This window comes from Falco naumanni, chromosome 4 (genome assembly GCF_017639655.2).
Source record: "Falco naumanni isolate bFalNau1 chromosome 4, bFalNau1.pat, whole genome shotgun sequence".
Classification (NCBI taxonomy): Eukaryota; Metazoa; Chordata; class Aves; order Falconiformes; family Falconidae; genus Falco; species Falco naumanni.
This window is the reverse complement of record NC_054057.1, coordinates 102,389,297-102,411,037: the sequence shown is the minus strand read 5'-3', so window position 1 is coordinate 102,411,037 and position 21,741 is coordinate 102,389,297. Positions and strand designations below refer to the sequence as shown.

The following is a 21,741-nucleotide window of genomic DNA, read 5'->3' as shown; positions in this document are numbered from 1 at the left end:
TTGTCCCACAGGGCTCACAGGCAAAAGCGTTGCTCCAGTAATCACGGCAGACAACATCCGTTCTTTGCTTTTATCTGTTTTAGATGTTTGGGAATTAAGTGTCTATCACCTCTTCCCCAGTCATGTGTTAAACCACTAACATTCTCCTTTCTCCAGCTCTCTCTGCCCAAGTTAGTTCAAGGCTGGTTACCACGCCTCGGCTGCCAGCAGCACTTCTACTCCGGCATCATTTAGCTGTCAATTACCAGTGGTTTTTTTTAGCAGATTTTGATTTACAATCTTGAAAATCACTCACAACACAAGCTTAAAACCTACTCGTGTTGAACCTCACCTTCCAGAGCAAGTGACCTGCGTGCCAGGCCTGTGAGACAAACTGCCCCGACTTGTGGCTCATTAACTCAGCAGAGCAAACAAGAGCACCAAGCCCCATCTCCGCGCAGGGCCCGGTGCCACATGGCGCTGCCACCGGTGCCCACACTTCTGGCCGCTCGAAGCCGCCACCGACAGAGCCCTGGCAAGAGCCGAATTCTGCAAAAAACGAGGAGACAACAGAGCTGTTCCGTGCGGTGGCTGGAGATTTAAAAGCACCTGGTGCCCTGAGCGTCCAGGATTATTTGCTGTAATTGCTCTTTGCTCCCTTTCAGGCCCCGCAGCGGTTCACCACAGCAGGGCCGAGCGAGCGGCTGCCGCGCCTCTGGCGCTTGGCCGGCCCCGGGGCCCGGCAGCGCGGCCCGTGCGGAGCCCAGCCGCATCTCGGGCGCCCCTAGCTTGCGGCCCGGTGCTTTCAGCGAGGCGGGAGCGCCCGGAACCACCCCGGGGGCTCTGGAAGGGCCCGCCCCGCCGCAGCGCCTCCCTCCTGCCCGCCCTTCTCCTCAGGCACTGACGTGGCCGCCTCGCCCTGCGGGGGGAGGGCCTGAAGCGCCGCTAGGCGCCGCCATCATGGGCCTCCTCCCCTGCTGGGCGCCGCCATCTTGTGCCCTCCCCGTACAGCGTGGGCGCCGCCATCTTGTGCCCTCCCCGTGCGGTGTGTCGGCCATGGCGGGGCTGCTGTGCCGCCTGCTCCTCTGCCTGGCGGCCGCCGGGGCCGCCGCCGACCTGCTGCTGGAGGAGGTGCGGCGCTCCGTGGACCTCAGCACCCACCTGGCCAAGGTCTCGGCCGAGCTCAGCCTCGCCAATGCAGCGGGCGGCGCAGCCGCCTCCACCTTCCTGCTGGCGCTGGAGCCCGGCCTGGAGCCCCGCCTGGCCTACCTGGGCGTGCAGGTGAGCGAGGGGCGGCGGGGGACGGCGCCCCGCTCCTCGGGGGGCCGCGGCACGGCCTGGGGCGCTGCGCGGGCCCCGCCGCCCGCAGGGACACGTAGGCACCGCGCCGCGCTCCCCCCGCACGGGCTGCGCCGCCGGCCGGCGTGGCGGGCGGGGAGGGGCTGCCCCTCCGGCTGCGTGAGGGACAATGAAGCCGGGGGCTGCGGCGGCCGCGGGACGAGGCGCGGTGCCGGCGGAGCGCCGGGCGGCGGGACGGGCGGTAATTAACGGCGTTAGAGTGCGGGCAGAGCGGCCGCGGCCCCTCGCGGGGAGCAGCGCTTGCGGCTCCAGCTGGTGCCGGCGGGGGGTCGGGGGTCCAGCGCCTGCCCCCCGGGCCGTACGTGCAAGGGGGCTCTTGTACGGCCAGGAGCGCTTGCACTGAGCTCCTCTGTGCCTGCTGGCTGCCCAAGCCAGACCCCGTGGCCTGCTCGCTCCCCAGCCACCGTAGAAAACTACAAGAGAAATCACAAAAGCAGTTGACCGATAGTCTGGTTTGCAGAAGTTACCGTGACTGTGCTGGCTTGGGAACCAGGCCGAGGGGAACTTGAGAGTGCTAGCAGAAGTAACCGGTATCTGTTCTTGCATGCTGACCGCACTGCAATTTGTATTCATGCAAAACATTATTAAAGGGCTTTTATGTATGTATGTAAATAAATAAAGTAGTTATCAGCTTGTACTTTCTCAGGGAAGCATCCCCCTGAAAAATGGATAGGGACCTTCTGGAGTTTGCCCTGGACAAGTTAAGCCTCTTAAACAGTAACACGCTCATCAGTCTGTCATTTTGGAACAGGTCAAGGGTGAGGAAGAGGAGGAGAACACCTTGGAAGTGAGAGAGACTAAAGTTAAGGGCAAAAGGTGAGTGTCACCCTCTAATGTCAATACGTGGAGTTGTGCATAAGGGTTCCACCATTGTCCTTATGGTGGAGCAGAAATACTACCCCAGTCCCACATACCTAGAGATCCTAGAGTCTTCTGTTCCTGAAAAGATCCATTCTGTAATCAGGCTGCATCCTGGGGTGCCACAGAGCCAGGGAGCACAGCTCACACAAGCAGCCAAACCCAATTCCTGCAGCCCAAGAGGCTCCAGTAGAAGTCGTTTCGCACCCTTAGATGCTCCTTTCTTGGGAAATAGCGTGTGTGGGTTTAGATCTCTGCACCGAGCCTCGCACAAGCAGTGTATACCTGCTTCTCACAGCCACCCGTGGCTGCCAGGGAGGGGAGAGCATCTCTTAAATGCAACATAGCTGCTTTCAGGGGAGCTCAGCTGTGCGTAGTCTCTTGTACACAATGCTTTGAGTAATGCCCTGTTCCTTTATTAAGGGACATCAGGTAAAAGAAGCATTATAGCTATGGTCATGCTCTTACCCATTGCTCCCTTTAGAGCTCTCAAATGATTAGCAGTGGTGATTACTGAGAGATTGTAAAGTGCTCTTTGGCTGTCCCCAGTGCACAGCTCTTAGTCTGCGATGTGGGGAGTACGCAGTACGCTGCCTGCCGTGGCCCAGCATGGTCTGTTGCTGCTGCAGGGAGAGAGAATGCTATCTTTTGCATGAGGCTCTGTGCTGCCAAGCTTGGGATGCTTTGCTTACACTGCATATCTGGGCAGGCAGGTGCTTTCTGAGCCGTGAGAGCTGAGAAATAAACGGTGCTTGTAAAGTGGGTCAGAAGCACCGTGCTGCAGGATTTCAAGAGGACTGTTGAATTGAGTTGCCATGGTAGACCATGGGTTTCTGATCTATCTGGAGGTCTCATGTCATCCTGCTCTGGGCCCACCAGGCATGTATCATCACCGTGGTCCATCTGGTGCATTCCTTACAGGTTTGGTGAAATCTCAATCTTTTCTGTAGAACCTCAGTCCAAAACTGTGCTTATTTTCTGGCCATTCCTTAGTTTCAGGTCCTGTGGGCAAAAAGCTGAGAATGAACAGACTTGGTGGGAACAGGTGGTGAAGATGTTTGTGATTTGTCTTCTGGACATTTGCACATGCTTCCTCTCATTCAAATCATTCTTGTCATCTGGGGAATAGAAAAAGCCCTGCTGAAGCATGCTTTATAAATGCAGAACAAGGGAGGGGAGTGTGTCACCATTCCCTTTCCAAAATGGGAGCCCAGACTTTTTTGTGAAGCAAAGACTGTAAGTGTGCCTGGACACAGTTCACCCCTGTGCTGCCTCTTGTCCTGCTTCCCCAGTCCAGAGTAAGTACACATTCTGGGACCAAACATCTATACACCTTGGAGAAGCAAATAAAATATCGGCCCCAGTCACGCACGATATATGGGCTCCCATACACAGGAGGTGTTGCAGAGGTTGGATCTGATTACTCTCTCGGGGGAGATCTCATATGACTTACCTGTTTTCCCTTCCAGTGGAAAATTCTTCTCTGTGAAGCTGCCATCTCCTTTGGCACCAGGGGCCAAGGTCCGTGTATCTGTTGAAATGGTTTTCACGCACGTCCTGCAGCCCTACCCCACCCACATCACCCAAAGTGAGAAACAGTTTGTGGTCTTTGAAGGAAATCACTATTTCTACTCGCCATACTTCGCCAAGACTCAAACAACCCGGGTCAAACTGGCCTCTAGGAACGTGGAGAGTTACACCAAGCTGGGCAACCCTTCCCGCACTGAAGACATGATTGAATATGGCCCCTTCAAGGACATTCCTCCATACAGCCAGGTAAATATTGGTGCAAAGAGGTTGTGGCTGGGTAGAGAGTGTCTTAGAAACACGGCACCTGTGTCTCAGAGGCTGGAGAGTGGGAATTAGAGGCTTTCATAAAAGAATTGCAGGTCAAGCCTGAGTTAGCCTGCATGCAGGCTTGGAACATGCGCTCCAGCAGGGTGCTCCTAGTACAGATGTGATCGCTGACCGCTGCTTGATGTCTACAGAGCAAACCAAGCCAGTTTGTGCATGGTTCTGGCAGGGGTGTATTTGCAGTGGGGAAGACTGCATCTCTAGCACCCTCACCACCATAACAGCCAGACACACAGGGTGTGACCTACGAGTACACCCCAGGTACCCAGCGCTCTGTGTGAGCTGGGCTGGGCTGGGGTGGCTCAATCCCTCCTGTGCAGTCAGCTTCATCTCTTGCAGAGTCTGTCGAGGAGGTTTCTCTGTGGGACACGGAGACAGATAATTATGAGCAGAGGTTGCTCCTTGCTTCAGGTCTAATACTTTATCTTTTTTCCTTGGTAGGACACTCTGAAGGTGCACTATGAAAATAACAGTCCATTCCTGACCATCACCAGTATGACCAGAGTCATCGAGGTGTCTCATTGGGGGAACATTGCGGTTGAAGAGACGGTTGATTTAAAGCACACCGGAGCAGTGCTGAAAGGGCCTTTCTCCAGATATGACTACCAGAGACAGCCAGACAGTGGGATCTCTTCTGTCAAGTCTTTTAAGGTTCACATTTTGCATAATATTGTTTTTTCCTTTAAACTGTGGCTTCCCCCTTCCTTACATCCCCAGAGGAGAAAAAAAATACAGTTGTCCTTTTCCTTTGCCTCTTCTTTGGTAACCATACCCAAATAATAAGGGAATATTAGAGCTCTGATCTGTTTTCAGAGAAAGCTCGTGCTAGATAAGGAATAGGTTTTGGAGGTAGAACTGGGAGATGATGTGCTTTATTGCATCTGTTCCCCAAACAAATTGCATATACCAGGGCATGTAGTGTTTCTTCACACTCCCACCCCTCCAATCTCAGAGACTCTCTAAAACCCTTAATATCTGTGGTGACAGCTCTGCTTTCTGTTTTCTACTGTGCAGGGGCCATTCATTCTGTCCCCACCGTCTTATTTTTAGAGTTGCCTTCTCTGTCATAGTCTCATCATGTCGAGCAGTATTGATTAAAAACTCACCCATTCATTCCTTGCTCACAAAGCACTCAACAGGAGTTAAAGCTGTGGCTTTGCTAGGCAGATGTGAGAAGTATTACGTGTTTTCATCTGAACCAAAATGTTTCTCGCTGCTTGAAGCCTGCAGAATTGATTGTTGTAGTTCTGTAAGGTGGTGCAGCCAAACAGAAATCTCGTTTTGCTGAGTGTAAAGCCAGCAAGCCTAGTGAGCTATGGCAGCGGGCTGGAGTGAAAAGGGAATTGCTGTCCTGGTGGGCATGATGAGATCCCTTGCTGTCTGAGATACTTGAAACTGGGCTGGAGAAAGGCACGTTCATTTAGAGTCCAAGTGATTTTAGTGCTGGCAGCCACTTCTGTGACTGATTGCTTATAATAGCACAATTTTACCACTTGGTGCAACTGAATGGCCATTTTGTCATCTCTCACACGGGAGCGCAGTTTCTCAGTGCTTTAACAGTCATTATTGGGTTTGCCAGTTTCACTGGAAATAACTCCTAGCTTATGCACTTGACTTGCTTCTCTCTGTACAGACCATTCTCCCAGCTGCTGCTCAGGACGTCTATTATAGAGATGAAATCGGGAATATCTCCACCAGCCACCTCCTTGTCCTGGATGATTCCGTGGAGATGGAGATCCGTCCCCGCTTCCCACTTTTTGGGGGATGGAAAACACATTACATCATTGGCTATAACCTGCCAAGCTACGAATACCTCTACAATCTCGGTGGGTGGCATAGGGGAAGGGAGTAAAAAACCTTCTCCTCTGTGTTTATAGGTGGTTGCTGTACAGTGAAGAATTCAAAGCTGCAGTATGCAGCACCTTAGCAACAACAGTTGCTAGCTATTATTTCTAGAATATGCAAATCCACCTTCTTTTCTTCTTTTCTGTGCTTCCTTCAGGTTTTTGTAGACATCTGGTTAAAATATACTCGAGTGAGCTAGTGCCCCCTGCTGCACAACCGATCCATCCAAATTCTGCTTTTACTTGTGTTAGGAGCTGAGCTTCAGTTCTTTGAGGAATTGTAACCACCCTCTGGCCTGCACTCTCTTAGGTGATCAGTATGCCCTGAAAATGAGGTTTGTCGACCATGTGTTCGATGAGCAAGTTACGGACTCTCTGACTGTCAAGATCGTCCTGCCAGAAGGCGCCAAGTAAGTGTCATTATTCCTGGCTTGTTACTGCAGATAGTGCTGTGTTGGTGGCAACTCTCCAGTCTACTCGAATGGCCGGGGGGGCAGTGAAACAAAACTATGACTTTGCACGTGGAGGAGACCTTGGAGCACAGCTTTGCTTCCTTTTAGAGTGGTGTTTAAACTGCATAATTTGCCTTGTGCTAGAGGCCATGGCTGGCCAGCCGACTCCGAGGTTACGTCATCTCAGACACTGTATAGTCATATGGGACTGTCTGATTGTATCCACAGGAATATCCACGTGGACAGCCCCTATGAAATCAATCGTGCTTCAGATGAGCTTCACTACACATATCTGGACACTTTTGGACGTCCAGTTATTGTGGCACACAAGAACAACCTAGTGGAACAGCACATCCAAGACATTGTGGTGAGTGTGGCCTCTGTGCGTGGTTTGCCTGAGCAGTTGTGCCTCCTCTGAATTTAGGAACACGGTCAAAACACCCGTATGGGGTTCCAGAAATAAATACTTGCTGGACTTCATGTCCAGTTCCACTGCTGTCCGAGGAGGGTAGTTCTCTCTCATAGTAACATGGGTTACTGCTCAGCATTTCAAACTTCTCTTCTAGGTTCATTACACCTTCAACAAAATCTTGATGCTGCAGGAGCCTCTGTTGGTGGTTGGAGCCTTTTATATCTTGTTCTTCACTGTGATCGTCTATGTGAGGCTGGATTTCTCCATCACTAAGGTGCTGTATGATGAAAAGCTCTGCGGGAGCATTAGTAGCTTACTCAGCTGATGGAGATTTTTTCACACCAGTAATTCTCACTGGATGTTCCTGCTGATCAGATATTTTACTAGATGTTTAAATGAAGCCCTTGTTTTATGCTACCTGAGCGTTGATATTTCTGCAGGGTTTGAACTGGTGTACTAAGGCTAGCCAGACTTTTGCCTTCTGGATAGAAAAGAATCCCCCCAAGAAGTAGGGATAGCTGTAATTCTCCTTCTGCAATGTTTTTACTTATTTTGTTAAACTATTTGTTGGGCCAGACTGAGTGCTGAAAGGTGCTTGCTGTAGTCAGTACTTGTACCATTCACCTAATTACTATTGGTTGACTAAGTTGCAAAGGGAGCAGTTTCTGTAACAGGTCTGTGGCAGATTGCAGGCATGGTTTGGTGCAGGTCAAAGATGTGACTGCTTAGATCTTCCCTTTGTCTTCTTGCAGGATCCAGCTGCTGAAGCCAGGATGAAGGTTGCCTGCATCACGGAACAAGTGCTTACTCTGGTGAACAAGAGACTTGGACTGTACCGTCACTTTGATGAAGCAGTGAATAAATACAAGCAGTCACGGGACATCTCCACGCTGAACAGTGGCAAAAAGTCTTTGGAGACAGAGCACAAGGCCCTGACAAATGAGATAGCGTCTCTGCAGTCTAAACTGAAAACAGAAGGCTCAGACTTGTGTGATAAAGTAAGAAATTCTAGTTTATATTTATAAACTCTTCCTATTGTTGGTTCTATCAAGTATTCTAGGCAAGTTTTAATTTGGGGTTTAGCTTCTGCAGCCTGTATTTTTTTGTGGTGGGTTTTTTTCCCACCTCTGGGAATGGCTTGATCCCTGCCAGGGGGTGTGAAGATCAGCTTGTTCTCTTTGCAGTAATCTTGGTTATGCAGCCATTAAGTGCTGCTGTTAAACAGCTGCTTGTGCTGTTTCTTAAACAGCCCTTGAACCAGCTGCATGAGTACAGATAATGCTTTTGTAACACAATCCTGATGCTTCTGATTGAGCTCATGGTAGAGACACTTAGGTAAAAATGGAAGCTATCAACACGTTATCAGTTCTGACTTTACTATTGACACCAGCCAAACCAAAGTCTTCTCCCTGATCTCTTGTATTCTTGCACACTTGAATTTGGTGCTGACAGAATTTTAGTAACATGATGCTCCTCGGGGGTATTTTGCTGTACCATGTTGAAAGCCACAGCACAGCAAGCACACACCCACTATCCTTTCCTTCCTCTGCCATATTTCAACACTTAACCTGCAACAGCCACTTAAACCCAGGTGAGCAACACTTTAGTGTAAGGTCCATTCAACCAGCAGCCCACCTTGCTTAATCTATTATTAACTCAGAGCAGCTCTGTCATTGCAGACCTGCTTCTCACACACCATTAATATTAGCTGTAGGGACACAGCTTCCAGCTGTCATAGTTGTAAATTAGCTTGAGGCCTTTAAAATCTGTCATTAAGCACTCCTTAACAGTCATTGCACCTGTCTCCTGCCAGTATGGCTCCTGGGTCCTCAGAGCCCCTTTATCTGCACTGCTTAATTACCCATTCATGAGATACTCCTCATAACGCAATGCTAGAGTAAGGTGATGGCTCGGGAGGCAACATTCAGGGATCGGAGATGTTTCCTCTTAGCATTGACTTCATCTTTTGCTCCAGCTTTATCCTCTCTTCTATTCCAGATGGAATGGGGTTTTTGTCTCCTCTAATATTCCCTTTGTTTCTTACCCTGTAAGGTAAGCGAGATTCAGAAGCTCGATGGCCAAGTCAAGGAGCTTGTTCTGAAGTCCTCGGTTGAGGCTGAGCGGCTGGTAGCTGGCAAGCTCAAGAAGGACACGTACATTGAGAATGAGAAGATGCATTCCAACAAGCGCCAGGACCTGGTCACCAAAATCGACAACATCCTCGACGCACTGTAACTCTGGTTTAGTGAGCACGTGGACAGGAGAAGCATGGAGGAAAATGAGAAGCCTGGGAGTGGATAACTTTGAGCCAAAACTTCTTCCCAGCAAAGTTAGGGGAAAAGTTGATGCGAAATGTATGAGAGTACATTTTGCATTTAGATTTTTCTATAGAGCCTGTCTGCTCAGCAATACATGCTGTGCAAGGGACCACAACATCATGCTGTTTGGCTGAGTCTCAGCCAGGTTATAAAACAGTCTCCCACTTTTGCTTTTCCCTGTGTAAATGTGCCCTGACTAAAGTCACACAGCCAGTCTGAGCTCTGACACGCTCATGGCAAATCTGAATGTTGCGTCTCCAGAAAGAATAAAAGACATCTTTGTTCTACTTTGAAATAAAACAACCGCTGCCTCTCCTTTATGTGTCGTGCTGGGGTGGGGGGAGGCAAAGATGCTGGTGCAGAGGGGCTGGGTGGCCCTGTCCGGCCCATGGCCAGGCAGGGCAGCTCCCTGGGGACCAGCGTTCAGCCCTGACCACTCCTGTCTCCTGTCAGCTATATGCCCGAAAGGCAGAACCCAGACCCAAGCAGGGGAGAAAGCCAAGTACTTGTTCCCTAGGGATATGCGTGCACCTACACCCTTACAGGGAGAAAAAACATGCAATATAAGTCCTCCTACTAGTCCCTCTCAGTGTGCCATATGCTTTCCTGCTGCATATGACAACAGTCCTTGCAGCCCTTGTGCTGCCCAAGTAGGCCCTTGCTCACACCTGGGTATCTTGGGCTGTTGCATGCATTTTCCTGCTAATTTCAGTCTTGCAAGATTTTTTTTTTTCCCTGTGCCTCTCTGCTTCAGTGCACTGCTAAACACCCCAGAGCTGGCTGCAGGGACAGCAGCATAGGTCTTCCCTACTGCACTTGCACGGCTAAGTTGTTTACCAAGTTCATTTGAGATCCTAGTACAGAAAAAACCCGAAAGTTCAGAACGAGATGTGTCCCTCTGACTTTCTTGGTGATGCCTTGCCCTGAGCTGTGGGTGAAGGCAGCTGCCTGCGGGTGTTGCTTCTGCAGGGCAGGGGTGGTTAAGCGGTATGCCGCCCTCTCCTTCGGGCCTTCGCTTCATGCACTCTTCCAGAGGAGCTGGAGGCTGCTTACAGACCGGGCAAGAACATAGTTACACCACTGAGCACATCCAGAGCATCTGAGTCAGCGCCAGGATGCTAGTGCCAGAAGTGCCCGTGCTGGGAGGTGGAGGTGTCGTCCCCCCCCCCCCCAGCACCTGCACTGGCACCGTGCGAGACTCGGGGCAAACATAGACTGTGGCCCAGTGCTACCTGCAAGCCCTGTGCCTGGACACCCGCAAGCAGCTGGACGCTTTCCAGTCCTTCGCCAGGCCACCTGCGCTGCCTGTCCCTCTGTCCCAGGCCCATGTAGCACAGGTCTTTGTCACACTCTGCCCCCTTACTGTCCCCTCTTAACTTGGATAAAAGTGGTCTTTGTCCTCTCCTGGGACGGTTTTCTCCTTTTACAGAGGACCAAGTTGGTAGGAAAGCCCTTTGCCGCATGCCACACAGCCTCCAAAGAGGTTTGTTAGCGTTTTGCTGTAGGCTTGAGCCCCGGTGCCAGCTCCCTCCCACACCCACAAGCCTCACCTTGCAGCAGGGTGGGCAAGCCTAGATCCCCTGCCTCTGCTCCCTGCACAGGTGCTCTTGGGAGCCCTGAAACCACAAGTCCTGCCTGGCAAGGGTGGCGATGACCAACAACTAAAATCAAATAAATAAACGTTACCCCACTGGGCCAAAACACACGCACAATATTCATAGAGGTACCAGGGGCATGCAAAGCCCATACAGGGGCTGCCTGTTGCACCCAGGGCAACACAAGCAGGTCCAGGGAGAAGGAGAGGGATCAAACTGATGACCCCAGAGACACCCCAAACTTTCCATTCACCCTGGCAGAGAAAAGGCGATGCCACCCCACCTTCCCCACATACTACTTCTGCCTGGCTTTGCAGGCAGCCCAGACCACCAGGGAACAGCGGAGTTTGTGCCCATTACAAAGCCCCGTGGGGTTGAAAGTGTGTCTCTGTGTCTTTCCTCCCTGTTCCAAGGGGCTCTGCTTGATCAGCACATGCCTCAGCCTGCACGGCTACTGGCGGCTTCAGATTTTGCTTGTTAATGGAAACCACGGCTGCAGAGATAGCAGCTATAAATAGGCAGGATGAACGCAGGCAGCTCCGGTAAAAAAGGCTTCTGGTCCCTAAGGAGAGCTGCCCCAATTCCAGAGGCTGAGAATAAACCAGCCGCTGCAGAGAGAGATGCTTTGCTCCCCTCCGCCACCCTCCCCGGGCGGACGCAGCCTCCCACGCGGTGCACCCTGAGCCCATCCTTCAGGACAGCTCACATGCAGGGAAGGGGCGATTCAGGGTGAGTGGCACAGGGGTGTCCCTGCCCTGGGGCTTAGTGCAGGTCCTTGGGCTGAGCAAGAGCCCCCTGGAGAGACAGGCTCTGGCTCCTACCGTGCTTTTCAACTGCGTTATGAAATAGGATGGAGGCACACATGCTGCTGCATTCCCCAGGGTGGGTTTCACCCCCCAGAGTTGCCCCCAACTTTTGTGTCTGCTCTCCTGTGCCAGCAGCCCCTAGAACTTCTGGGAAACCACAGCAAAGAGGCACCCCACACCTCAAAGCACACAGCCTCCCTGCTGAGCCCCCCCAAAAGGGGCAGGTGGGCACCTGGAGCCTGTGATAGTAGCCTACAGCAGCATATATATCAGGGAACCATTTCAACAAACACACAGCAGCAGAGCAACCTAGAAACCAGAGCAATTTCTGGATTCCTGCATCATTAATTCCTGAGAATAAACTAGAAAAGGAGGAGGAAAAAACAGCACCTACCAGAAGTTTGGTGTCTGCAGGAGCTGTGGGAGAGCCAGAGCAACAGCACCTGATAGCAGCAAATGGATCAATTAAGGCTGAATGATTTCTCTCTCTGCCAAATTTAAAGGCATCAGCCTCCAGTCCATGGGGTGGGGGAAAAATGGGGAGGGTCATTGGGCCAGAAAGGCAGTCAGCTGTCCATGTCCTGCTGTCTTCCTCCTCAGTTCTGAGGGCTTGAGGGGCTCTGACTTAAAAATCTCTCTCTTATGGCTGGGTATTACAAACTGTAAATGCATCCAAGGAGGTTTCAAAATGTTCTCCCTGCTCAGACCCCAGTGACAAGCAGAGAAGCAGCCCCTTGCCAGATGTGTCTCCCAAGGTGCCCATTGAGGACTAATTTCCTAGGAAGGAGCTACTGCGGACAGCCCAAAAAAGCTCCCCCCAGCAGATCCATCAGGGAGCTCAGTCTCTCCTCCACGTGGTTCAGGCTGTGCTTGCTTTGCTCCTGCAGCTGCTGCATCCTCCAGCCAGCATCACCATGCTGGCCTCTGCCACCAGGGCCAGTCCAGGAGGTCCTTGGCCAGGGCTGGCCTTGTTGGCACCATTTTTAGTTGACTTTGGAATCACTCTCCAGCTGCTCCAAAGCTCCAGCTGCTGCTTTCCAAGGATATCCCTTATTTCTTCCAGGCTTGGCAGCTCATCAAGTGTGAGGAACTGGAGCCAGCGGGTTCCCAAAGCACCACAGCCAACATTGGGGATGTAGGCACTGCCACCAGGGAATCCAGGCACGAGGGCTCCTCTTCCCTTCAGCTACGCTTGTGGCCATCTAACCTGAGACCTGTGGTCAGGGGGAATCCCAGGCTGATGGAGAGGACAACCCCATCCTTGCGCTGCATCCAAAACCAGCTGGGCCTTCAAGAGAGAGCTGAGAACTGCAAGAAGACTGGGCTTTGTCTCTGCTGCTCTGCGCAGAAACTTTTCTGGGCTAGGAATATTGCTTGTGATCTTGTTCAGACAAAATCCTGGGGAGCCTGTGAGGAGTTGGGAGGCATTTGCCAGGGGAACTGTGGAGCAGCAGAAGGAATAGGAAGGCTTGGATAAAGGAGCGCTTGAGACCCTCTAGCAGATAAACATCTCATGGGTAATTAAAGCTGAGCCCTGCTGGGACCCTGTAATTAGTTTTCCTCCTGTGCAGAGTTTGGAACCAAAAGGTTGAAAGGGCTGAAATTTGCCTCCACAGCAAAGGGAACAAAATGAAGAGAAAAGGGGAAAAAAAGTATATGTAGAAGAAGGAAAAGGAAACCACACAAATGCAAGATTTGCCGGCGAAAGCGAGCAGCCATGATTTCAGGTCCCCAGCTCAGCACAGCCACCTGCCTTGCACACAGCTTGATTGCAGCTCCCCTCTGCCTCCCTGCTGCTCCCCCCTGCCTCCCTGCACCCCACAGCTCCCCTTCTCACCAGCATGCCACCCACACCCAAAGCTTCTCCTGGGGGTCCTGAGGAGCCAGAGAACAACTTCTCCCTCTTTGACTTCTCACTTACAATCCTCCAAGGGAAATTACAGACCTGAAGACCTGTTCTGGAGGTCCAACCCATCCTCCAGTGGATGCTCGAACTTAGGGGCTGGAGGCAAAAATTGGGTTTTATAGTCAGTTGCATTGTGACTCACACCCACACCCCCAGCCGTAGCCAGCCCTCCCTCCATCCTCTATGGGTGGGGATAGCCCAGTAATATTTCTGTGCCATTGACCCTGTCTCCCCTCCCCGTGCTGACACCTCCCCTCTATTCCACAGGGACCAACCACCTTTTTTTTTTTAATTATTTTTTTTTCTTCTAACCAAATAAAACCACCAGGCTTAACCCGGAGCAAATCTTTCAGGTCTGCAGTCAGCTCTGGGGGGTGCCACGTCTCCGTACGCCCTGAGGAAGCACATCCAAAAGCGCGGTGGGTTTAGCAATGCCTGACCTGACCCTGGATCTTCAAAGGAAGGCAGGGATGGAGCACACACTAGGCGCCATGCAAGCAGCTGTGCTGTCACGCTGCCTGCTGAGTTACAGCCGTGGGGAGCGCACACCCGCGTGCACACCCATGCACACCCATGCACACCCGTGTGCACACCCATGCACACCCATGCACACCCATGCACACCCATGCACACCCGCGTGCACACCCATGCACACCCATGCACACCCATGCACACCCGCGTGCACACCCTGCGCCAGCGCAGAGGGTTTTAGTGAGCTCCCAGGTTAAACAGCATCCATGGTCTGTCCCCTTCACCTGTCTGCAGACCATCCCTGGCAGCAGGGCACAGCACCTTGGTACCTCAGCCCCATGGCAGACCTGGCAGCCCCCCCAGACGGACAGACAGACTTCCCCAAATGTTCTTTCACCATTTCCCTCCCTCCATCCCCAGCAGCACTGCCCGGTTCCCAGTCTACCCAGTCTGGCAGCTGCTCAGAACCATCTGGTGGCTATGGACCGGTGGCCTGTGGGGCACCTGCCTGGTCTGGGGTCACCCTGGGCTGTTGCTGGCTGAGGGGTCTGTGGTCCCTCACACCCCTGCTCGTGGCACCCGCTCCCTCACCAGCACAGGGTGGGCCGCGGCCTGGCAGAGGACCACGTCCCACCAGACAACAGCACTGGGACAAGGACCACGTCCCAGTGGGTGACAGCGCCAGGAGGGGCGAGAGAAGGTCCCTGTGGCACTGGCGGGGCCCATGGGGCCATCATGGCACCTCGCCGCCTCCACCGCCGCTAGAGGCCGACACCAGCGGGGAGGCCGCACCGCCCTGTCGCCACCCCAGCCTGCCCCGGCCCGCTGGTGGCCCCGCTGCTTGGGGGACCCATTGCCCCGCTGGTGCACGGGCCAGCCCTGGCTGAGGATGGAGGCAAGCATCTTTACTTTTTTGGGTTTTGGTGGGGTTTTTTTTGTTTAAATTTGTTATTTTTTTCTTTCCCCCCCTCTCGCTCCTCCTCATCCAATTTGTCTTCGAGGCTGACATGAGAGAAAACCCCAAATGACAGCGCCTGCCCGGCACAGTTTTACCACAGTATCCTGAAAAAGGCATCTGGTGAGCTGATAGTGCAGGGGGGCTCCGGGCGGGAGCCCCTGCCGGAAGCGGAGGACTGGCGGCGGTTGAAGGGCCGATGCTTCAGCGCGGGCAGCAAACAGGAAACGTCCCCTGGGCCCAGGGAGCTCCTCCGGGGCCACCCCAGGGTCTCGAGGCACAGCCAAGGGAGCCCACCCCACTGGGGCCATGGTGGGCCCGCCGGGACCCCCGTCCTGCTCACCCAGCCCTGCCGCCATCTTGTGCCGAGCCCCATGTTGCACCTTGGAGCTGCCTCTTCCTCCCAAGGGCAGCAGCCATGCACACCACGGCTGGAGAGGTACCACGGGGCTGGCGTGGGCCTCCCTGCCATGGTGGACGAGACCCCGGGCTTTGATGACTCTGGCTTCAGGGGACATTCTCTGTAGGTGCCACCTGCGTGGCTCTGCGTGGTGCCTAGCTTGAAGCCACTGCTGTGTCAGGGGCTCCAGGGGTGGTGGGGAGCATCGTCCTCCCATGGGGACACGAGGGCTGCGCGTGGCAGTGGCCCACGTGGCACAGCTGCAAGATGCAGAGCATCCCTTGGCCAGCAGGGATACAGCTGTGTCAACCCTACAGCCGCAGGCTGGAGAAAGCCAAACTGAGTGAAGAGCAGCCCGAGAGCGTTCCACGCCTCTCATTTTGGTATGGCATGGGACACTCAAAAGAGAGGAACCCACCTCCTAACCTCTCCAAGAGCACAGGGGTAGGCAGCAGAGAAGCAGCAAGCACATGGCTAAAGCAGGAGCCACACCACATGTCACGTTAGGTCCCTCCTCACTGAGAGATGTTGGCCCAGGCACATGGGCTCTGCTGGCTGCATCTATGTCACCATGCCTCTGATCACCTGGCCCCGCCACATCCGTCTGCTGGGGGACACAACTTGTCCTCTCTCCCCATCCTTCCCAGTTCCTGGGCTGTACAAAGCTACTGGGCGGCTGTGCAAGTCTCCGCCCTGGAGCTCGTCATTAGGACAAGTCTTTGCTCTCAGCCAGGTACACAAGCAAGAAAGCCCCAGGCACTTCTCACCCTCTGACTCAAACTGGTCCAGACTGGAGTGGTCCAGGGCTTGCTGGGCTTGGACCGAAGACCAGAGATGCTGGCTTACCAAATACCGCCCAGGGTGAAATTTCCGTGCTCACTGTCCACAGACCAGCATCATGGCAGCAATGGTCAGAAGCTGGGATGGAGAAGATGATGCTCAGCACCTCTTCGGTAAACCTGCCATGCAAAGAGGAAAAGGGGCTGGTGAAGGAAATGGCAGTGAGGAGCTCAGGGCCAGCCCCCAGGGGATGCTGCTCCGCAGAGGCAGGCTGGTGTTCTCAGCCAGAGCCAACTGCTCGGGGTGAGGGTGGCAGCTTGCCACCAAAATCCCTGGGTAGATTTTCCTCCAAGGGTCATTTTCCAGCACGTAGCTGGTTCATCTGGCTGGCCCCGGGACAAATCTGCTTCTGTTGCACGGCCCTTCTCACCCCACTGTGTAAGGGTAACTCAGCCCTGCCCCCTCTGCCTCTGTTCTCTGCATGGAGAGACTAAGGAGCAGGGCAAACCTGTGGCCAGCCCTCGGGAACACACCGCTCTCCCTACTCCGTGCGGCTGCCGCTGTGGATTCCCAGGCAGCCAAGACCACACTTCCCTGCTGCTCAGGAGACCAATGCTTATGCCAACACAATTCTACTGTAACCTTTGGTACCAGGGGAGTTCATAGAAGCTGGAGGCATTCAGAGAGGGTTGAGGAGGAGGATTTAGAGAAGGTGTGCTGAAGAAGCAAATCCATGTGGCAGGGGTTAGCAGTGGTTAGCAGCAGTTAGCAGGAACGAGATGTGAGCTCAGGTATGAAAGACCAAGTGAGTACCAGCACTGGGGAGGTGAATGACTTAGGTGCTAAATCTAAAAAGGGCATAATAGAACCAGAGCATCAGAGTGAGCATCCTAACAGCTCACTGTCCTGGAGAAATTGGTCCCTGATAGCAGGGGCTGCTGTTCAGGATATATAAAACCTGGGTTGTTTGAAAGGGGACTGGCAGGACAGAGCTGCGGGACTCAGCGTTGTCCAGGTAAATGCATTAGTGAGCCTCACCTCTGAGTGAGGCAACACGGGAGGAGAATGTATGTCCCATGGGTGCAAGTCCAGCTGCCCTCCCTCCTCAGCCCATCTCCTCTGGTTCCTGCGCCGGCAGTGCCCCCTGCCTTTGCTGGCACAGGCCACGCCGTGTCTCAGGCGTGCTCTGCCCACAAAATTTGTTGTAGCCTCGGCCTTGGGACATCCCTGTGCCAGAACAGTAGAGCAGGCGGGAGCTTTTGCTACCTTTGGGACACCAAGCACCTGCGTCACAGCGTGTCTCTGCGTGCCTGCTTTATAAACAGGCAACAAATGCGCTGGAGAGCAGTGCTGAAATCTGTTGTCCTTACTCTTTGCTAATGACTTGCAAGCAGATTTTGATTTTCATTGCCTGCATTCAGCATCCCTGGCTGTCCAACAAATACGGTGGGGGAACAAGTACAGCTGAGACAGACGGGCACTGCCCACACTCACCTCCCAGCTCCCAGCTCCTGTAAGATTTACTCTTCACTGCTCACAGAAGGTGATTTTGTCACCCATCACTGCCATTTGTGCCTAGGACTGTTTGGTCCCACACCTGCACCAGCTACCTCCAACTTCACAAGCAGGAGCCAGCATCACCTCTGCAACAGCTCAGCTGGTGCATGAACAGGCGCCTGCAGCCCAGCCGTCCATCTGCCCCCCTGCAGACCTGCAAGGAGGGGAGAAGGAAACCAGACAAAAAGGGGTTGAGATGGAAAACGCCTCTCGCTGACCGCACCCAGCCCAGGCGAGGGAAAAGTCTCCGGTTCCCCCTCTCCTTACGGCAGAAAAGACGGAGCTGCAGCTGCTCGGGGGATGCCGTGGCTAAAAAGAGCCTCCGTACCCCCGGCAGCCGTGCCCCGGGGTTTCAGGGCTCCCCGGAGGCAGCACCCCCCGCGGGGCCCGGCGCGGCCGGCAGCCGCCAGGTGTCCCTGCAGGCTCGCGCGTCGCCGCCGCGGGGCCGGGGCCGGGGCAAGCGGCGGCACCTCCTGGAGCTGCAACCCTGGTCCTCCGGCCCTCCGCCTCTGCCCACCCTGGCTGGGGGTTTTGAGGTGTTTCGCTGGCTCGGGCGGGTCAGCACGGAGCCAGGCCCCGCGCCCTGCCGGCAGGGAGGGATGCGGGAGGGATGCGGGAGGGATGCGGGGGGATGCGGGGGGATGCGGGAGGGACGTGGGGCGAAGGTGCGAACAGGGCAGACACGGCCCCACTGGAGCCCAGCTCCTGCGGCTGCTTAGCTACGCCCTGGTTTGGGGCTGCCTTTTCTCTGACCTAACCTGGTGAGACTTTTGTTTTGGATGATGCCACGGGCAGGTTTTGCGGGGCTGGATACTCCCTTGGAAGAGAGCTACAAAGAGCCCAGGGTGCAGCAGGGGACAGGGATGGAAGGTGATGCGCTGGGGGCTGGCTACGGACGTGGATTGCTTCATTCAGGTGGGGAAGAGGGTGTGACCAGTCAGACATGAACATCGACCGACAGAACAGCCTGAGAAAGTTGGGGCTGGAGAGAAAACAGTCACTGGGGTCACCAAAAGTGATGGATGGAAGAAAGAAGGAGCTGTGGTGAAACCAGGGGACCAGGTAGTGTGAGAGATACTGAGCAGCCAGACTTCTCTGGTGATGCAGGCAAGGCCAGAGCAGCTGATAGCAATGAGAAGAGCTTTGTACCTGTGAGCAGCCATGGCGAAGCACCTTCTTGCAGCCAAGAGCTCTCCAGTTGTAGCCAAAGTTTTGCTGGTGGGAAACACCAGCAAACCTGGCCTGGGCAGGGACCCACAAGAGACATGCAGCAATGTGTCAGGCAGCAGGTGCTGCTAATGTTGGTGTTCAGGCCAGTACAGAGGGGCAGGTCCCCACCTGCAGAGGTGGGAAGATGGCAGGACAGGGATTGGCAAGGGTGATGCATGCATTTCAGGCAAACTCTTCGTCCCTTCTTCTCTCTTGAAAGGCTGTAGGGGGGGATGCAGATCTGCAGATGCATCAATGTCGGGAAAAGTGGCATCTACCCGCTTTGCCCCCCCAACACACTCCAGTATCTGTTTGAGTGCTGTCTGCCTTAGTTTCCTCCCCTCTGACAATCTGACATTAATCTCCCTCATGCTGCTGTCCTGGTCACATTCATTTTTATCACAGTTCCGTTAGTGCCAGGCTGAGCTTTCCGGGCACCGGCGGGGCCCTGCATGCGGCCCTCGTGCTGGTGCTGCCAGGTCCCCGCAGTCCTGCTGCCACTAGTCTCCCCAGTGGGGCTGCCCCCACCCTTGCTGGTCGGAGCTGCTCACCACATCAGGATACAGAGCAGTGCACCAATTCCGGCCGGGCTTATTTCAGCGTTCTGGTCAACCGCAAGCACGGCAGGTTTCACAAACATGGCACGCCAGCCCCATTCAGCCTAACGGATGCTCCGGCTGTCTGTGAGACCACACCGACAGTGAGATCCCCTGCATCCTCCCCAAAGAGAGTCCAGCCCAGGTCTGGTGTCTCTGCTCAGGGCCAGTCATCCTGGGGCCAGGTGGGTAAGAAACCTGAGGTGTGTTGAGCCTCTTCAGTTCTCAGCCTGGTTTGCAGCACTTCAGATAGCACGTGGCAAGCTGTGAGCAAGGCAGAGGCTCTGCAGTGGCTGTCTGCCTTCTCCTGGGAGCTTAGGTGCATCCACAGCACAGCTGTGTGAGCCAGGCTGTTGCAGAGCAGGATGGTGCCAGGCTATAACCCATACTGGAGGAGGTGGGCCAGACAGGTGATGGCACACAAGTTCCCCGCCACTTATCAAGTTATCAGAGCTAATAAGTTATCACAGATGAACAAAAGCTGGTGCTGTGTGCTGCTGAACAAAGCTGTGGTTTCCACAAGGAGCCTGAGCAATCACTGCAGCTCACTGATGGCCCAGCTCCTTACACTAGCGTAAATGCCCCTGGCACTTGTTTGCCAAACTCCACAGCTCTGCTCGGGTACATGTTTCTACTCAGTTAAATTTGGCTCCTGGTGACTGAAGCTTCAGCAAAAGTCTGGTAAAAGAAGGAATGTGACTGAGCAGGCACGAAAGGGCCTGCGCGGAGCAGGAGAGCAGTTCTGGGAAATGCCGTGTATGGACGCAGGCTCCCCCCTGCACAGGGGGCATCGCCTCGCACCAGGGAAAGTAGCACCTGCAGGTGATACCCTCCCTGCAGCCAGGGCCACATCCAGCCCACCCATCAGGACCCATTTTCAGGAAGCAGGTGCCACCCAGCGCTGGCTGCTTCTGTGGGTCGCTAGTCCTCTTGCAGCCATGCTTTCTAAAGCTGAGCCAGAGCACAGAGCAGCCCCTGTGGTGCTGGTGCGGGTTTCTGGGCAGGAAAACCTTGGTGAGCAGCAACCCAGCAAGGCATGGGTTTTGTCGCTCTCCAGGTTTGAGCTTCTAATTGCTCGTGATTGCAAATAATTAAAAAAAACCACCCAAACAAACAAGAAACTGAACTCCTGTGCACGCATTACCTGTTTACCTGCACGTCCGCCCTTTTCCCAGGCTCTGCTCGTGCCTGCACACATGTCCCATCCCATCATCCCAGGGGTCTCCAAATGGCAGCAATGGCCTTGGGTGGCATAGGGAGATGACCTGGGAAAAAGCTGGCTGCCATAGGGGGTCCTCTGCACCATGGTGGGCTCCCCCTGCCCCAAGGTACTGTCAGAGCCTCCCAGACTTAACAGTGCATTTAGTTCCTCGAGACAAATACCATTTGTAAAACCAATAAGCAGAGAAGCAAAATCTGGCCCACAATACAAGCACCTTCATACTCTGAACAGACACTGCCTGGGAGGAAGGGCTTGCCCCCTGTCTGCAGATAGGGACAGGCAGTACAGACCCTGAGGGACTCATGGGGGTTACCTGGGCTGTCAGCAGCAGAGAGGCACCAAAATCATCCCCATCACCTCTCCTCCCCCTCCCTGCTGCAGAGCACCCTGCGCCCCACTTGCCTGCCTGCAGGACCAGTGGTGCTGAGGGGGACCCAGGGCACGTGGGAAGGGAGTCCTGGCAGAGATGGCTCTGCAAAGCAGCAGCACCTGCTCTGAGCGCATCCCGTCTGCGTCAGGAGGCAGAGGCTGCTGAGAGACACTCCTCTTACCTGTCATCAGTGCATCTTCTTCTCTTCAAGGCCCTTTGTGCCCCTTTGAGCACACTGAGAAGCTTTGCCAGACTAATCCTGCCTGGTATCCACCCCCCCTCTGGACCTGGGAAAACAATGCCAGCCCTTAACTTTCTTATCCCAGCAGGCCTGGGAGCACCCACGCTTTGCTTTGAAGGCAGCCCTGCCTCAGCCCATCTGCAGGGCAGGGCTGGGAGCTTCTGTCCTCAGTTGTTGTCCCCTGACAGCTCCAGGAGACGTCTCTCACCGCTGGCCTGGTGCGTGGGTGGGACAGCATGGAAGGGGGCTCCGGGAGCCAGCCCATCATCTCCCCCTTCCTCTGCCGCAGCAAAACCCAGATGGAGGGAACAGGCACCTGCAAGCCACCGCTGGGATCTGCTCGTTGCCTCCCCTGGAGTCCCAAGGGCCACTGGCTCAGGGAGGCTCGCAAAGGGCTCTGGGGCTGCCCGGACCTCGGCAGGGGCTAATTTGCCCAGCCCAGATAGTCCTCCATCCCCCTCCTGCAGGATGTCGGGGGGAGGCAGCAGGTCCTGGCAGGAGCAGGGGTCACAAGTGCCCTGCCAGCATCGGGAACCCAGAGGAGTGCTGCTGCCCTG

General features: G+C 54.5%; 1 protein-coding gene across 1 annotated transcript; it reads left to right on the top strand.

Moving 5' to 3' along the window:
* Window positions 1–1,000: 1,000 nt before the first annotated feature.
* Window positions 1,001–9,391, top strand: RPN1 (ribophorin I). The gene is made up of 10 exons (XM_040591706.1): window positions 1,001–1,260; window positions 2,090–2,154; window positions 3,666–3,972; window positions 4,492–4,701; window positions 5,684–5,876; window positions 6,205–6,304; window positions 6,575–6,713; window positions 6,913–7,032; window positions 7,511–7,756; window positions 8,811–9,391. Exons 1-10 carry the CDS (start codon window positions 1,036–1,038, stop codon window positions 8,991–8,993), a joined length of 1,788 nt encoding a protein of 595 aa, XP_040447640.1. The 5' UTR covers window positions 1,001–1,035; the 3' UTR covers window positions 8,994–9,391.
* Window positions 9,392–21,741: the final 12,350 nt, after the last annotated feature.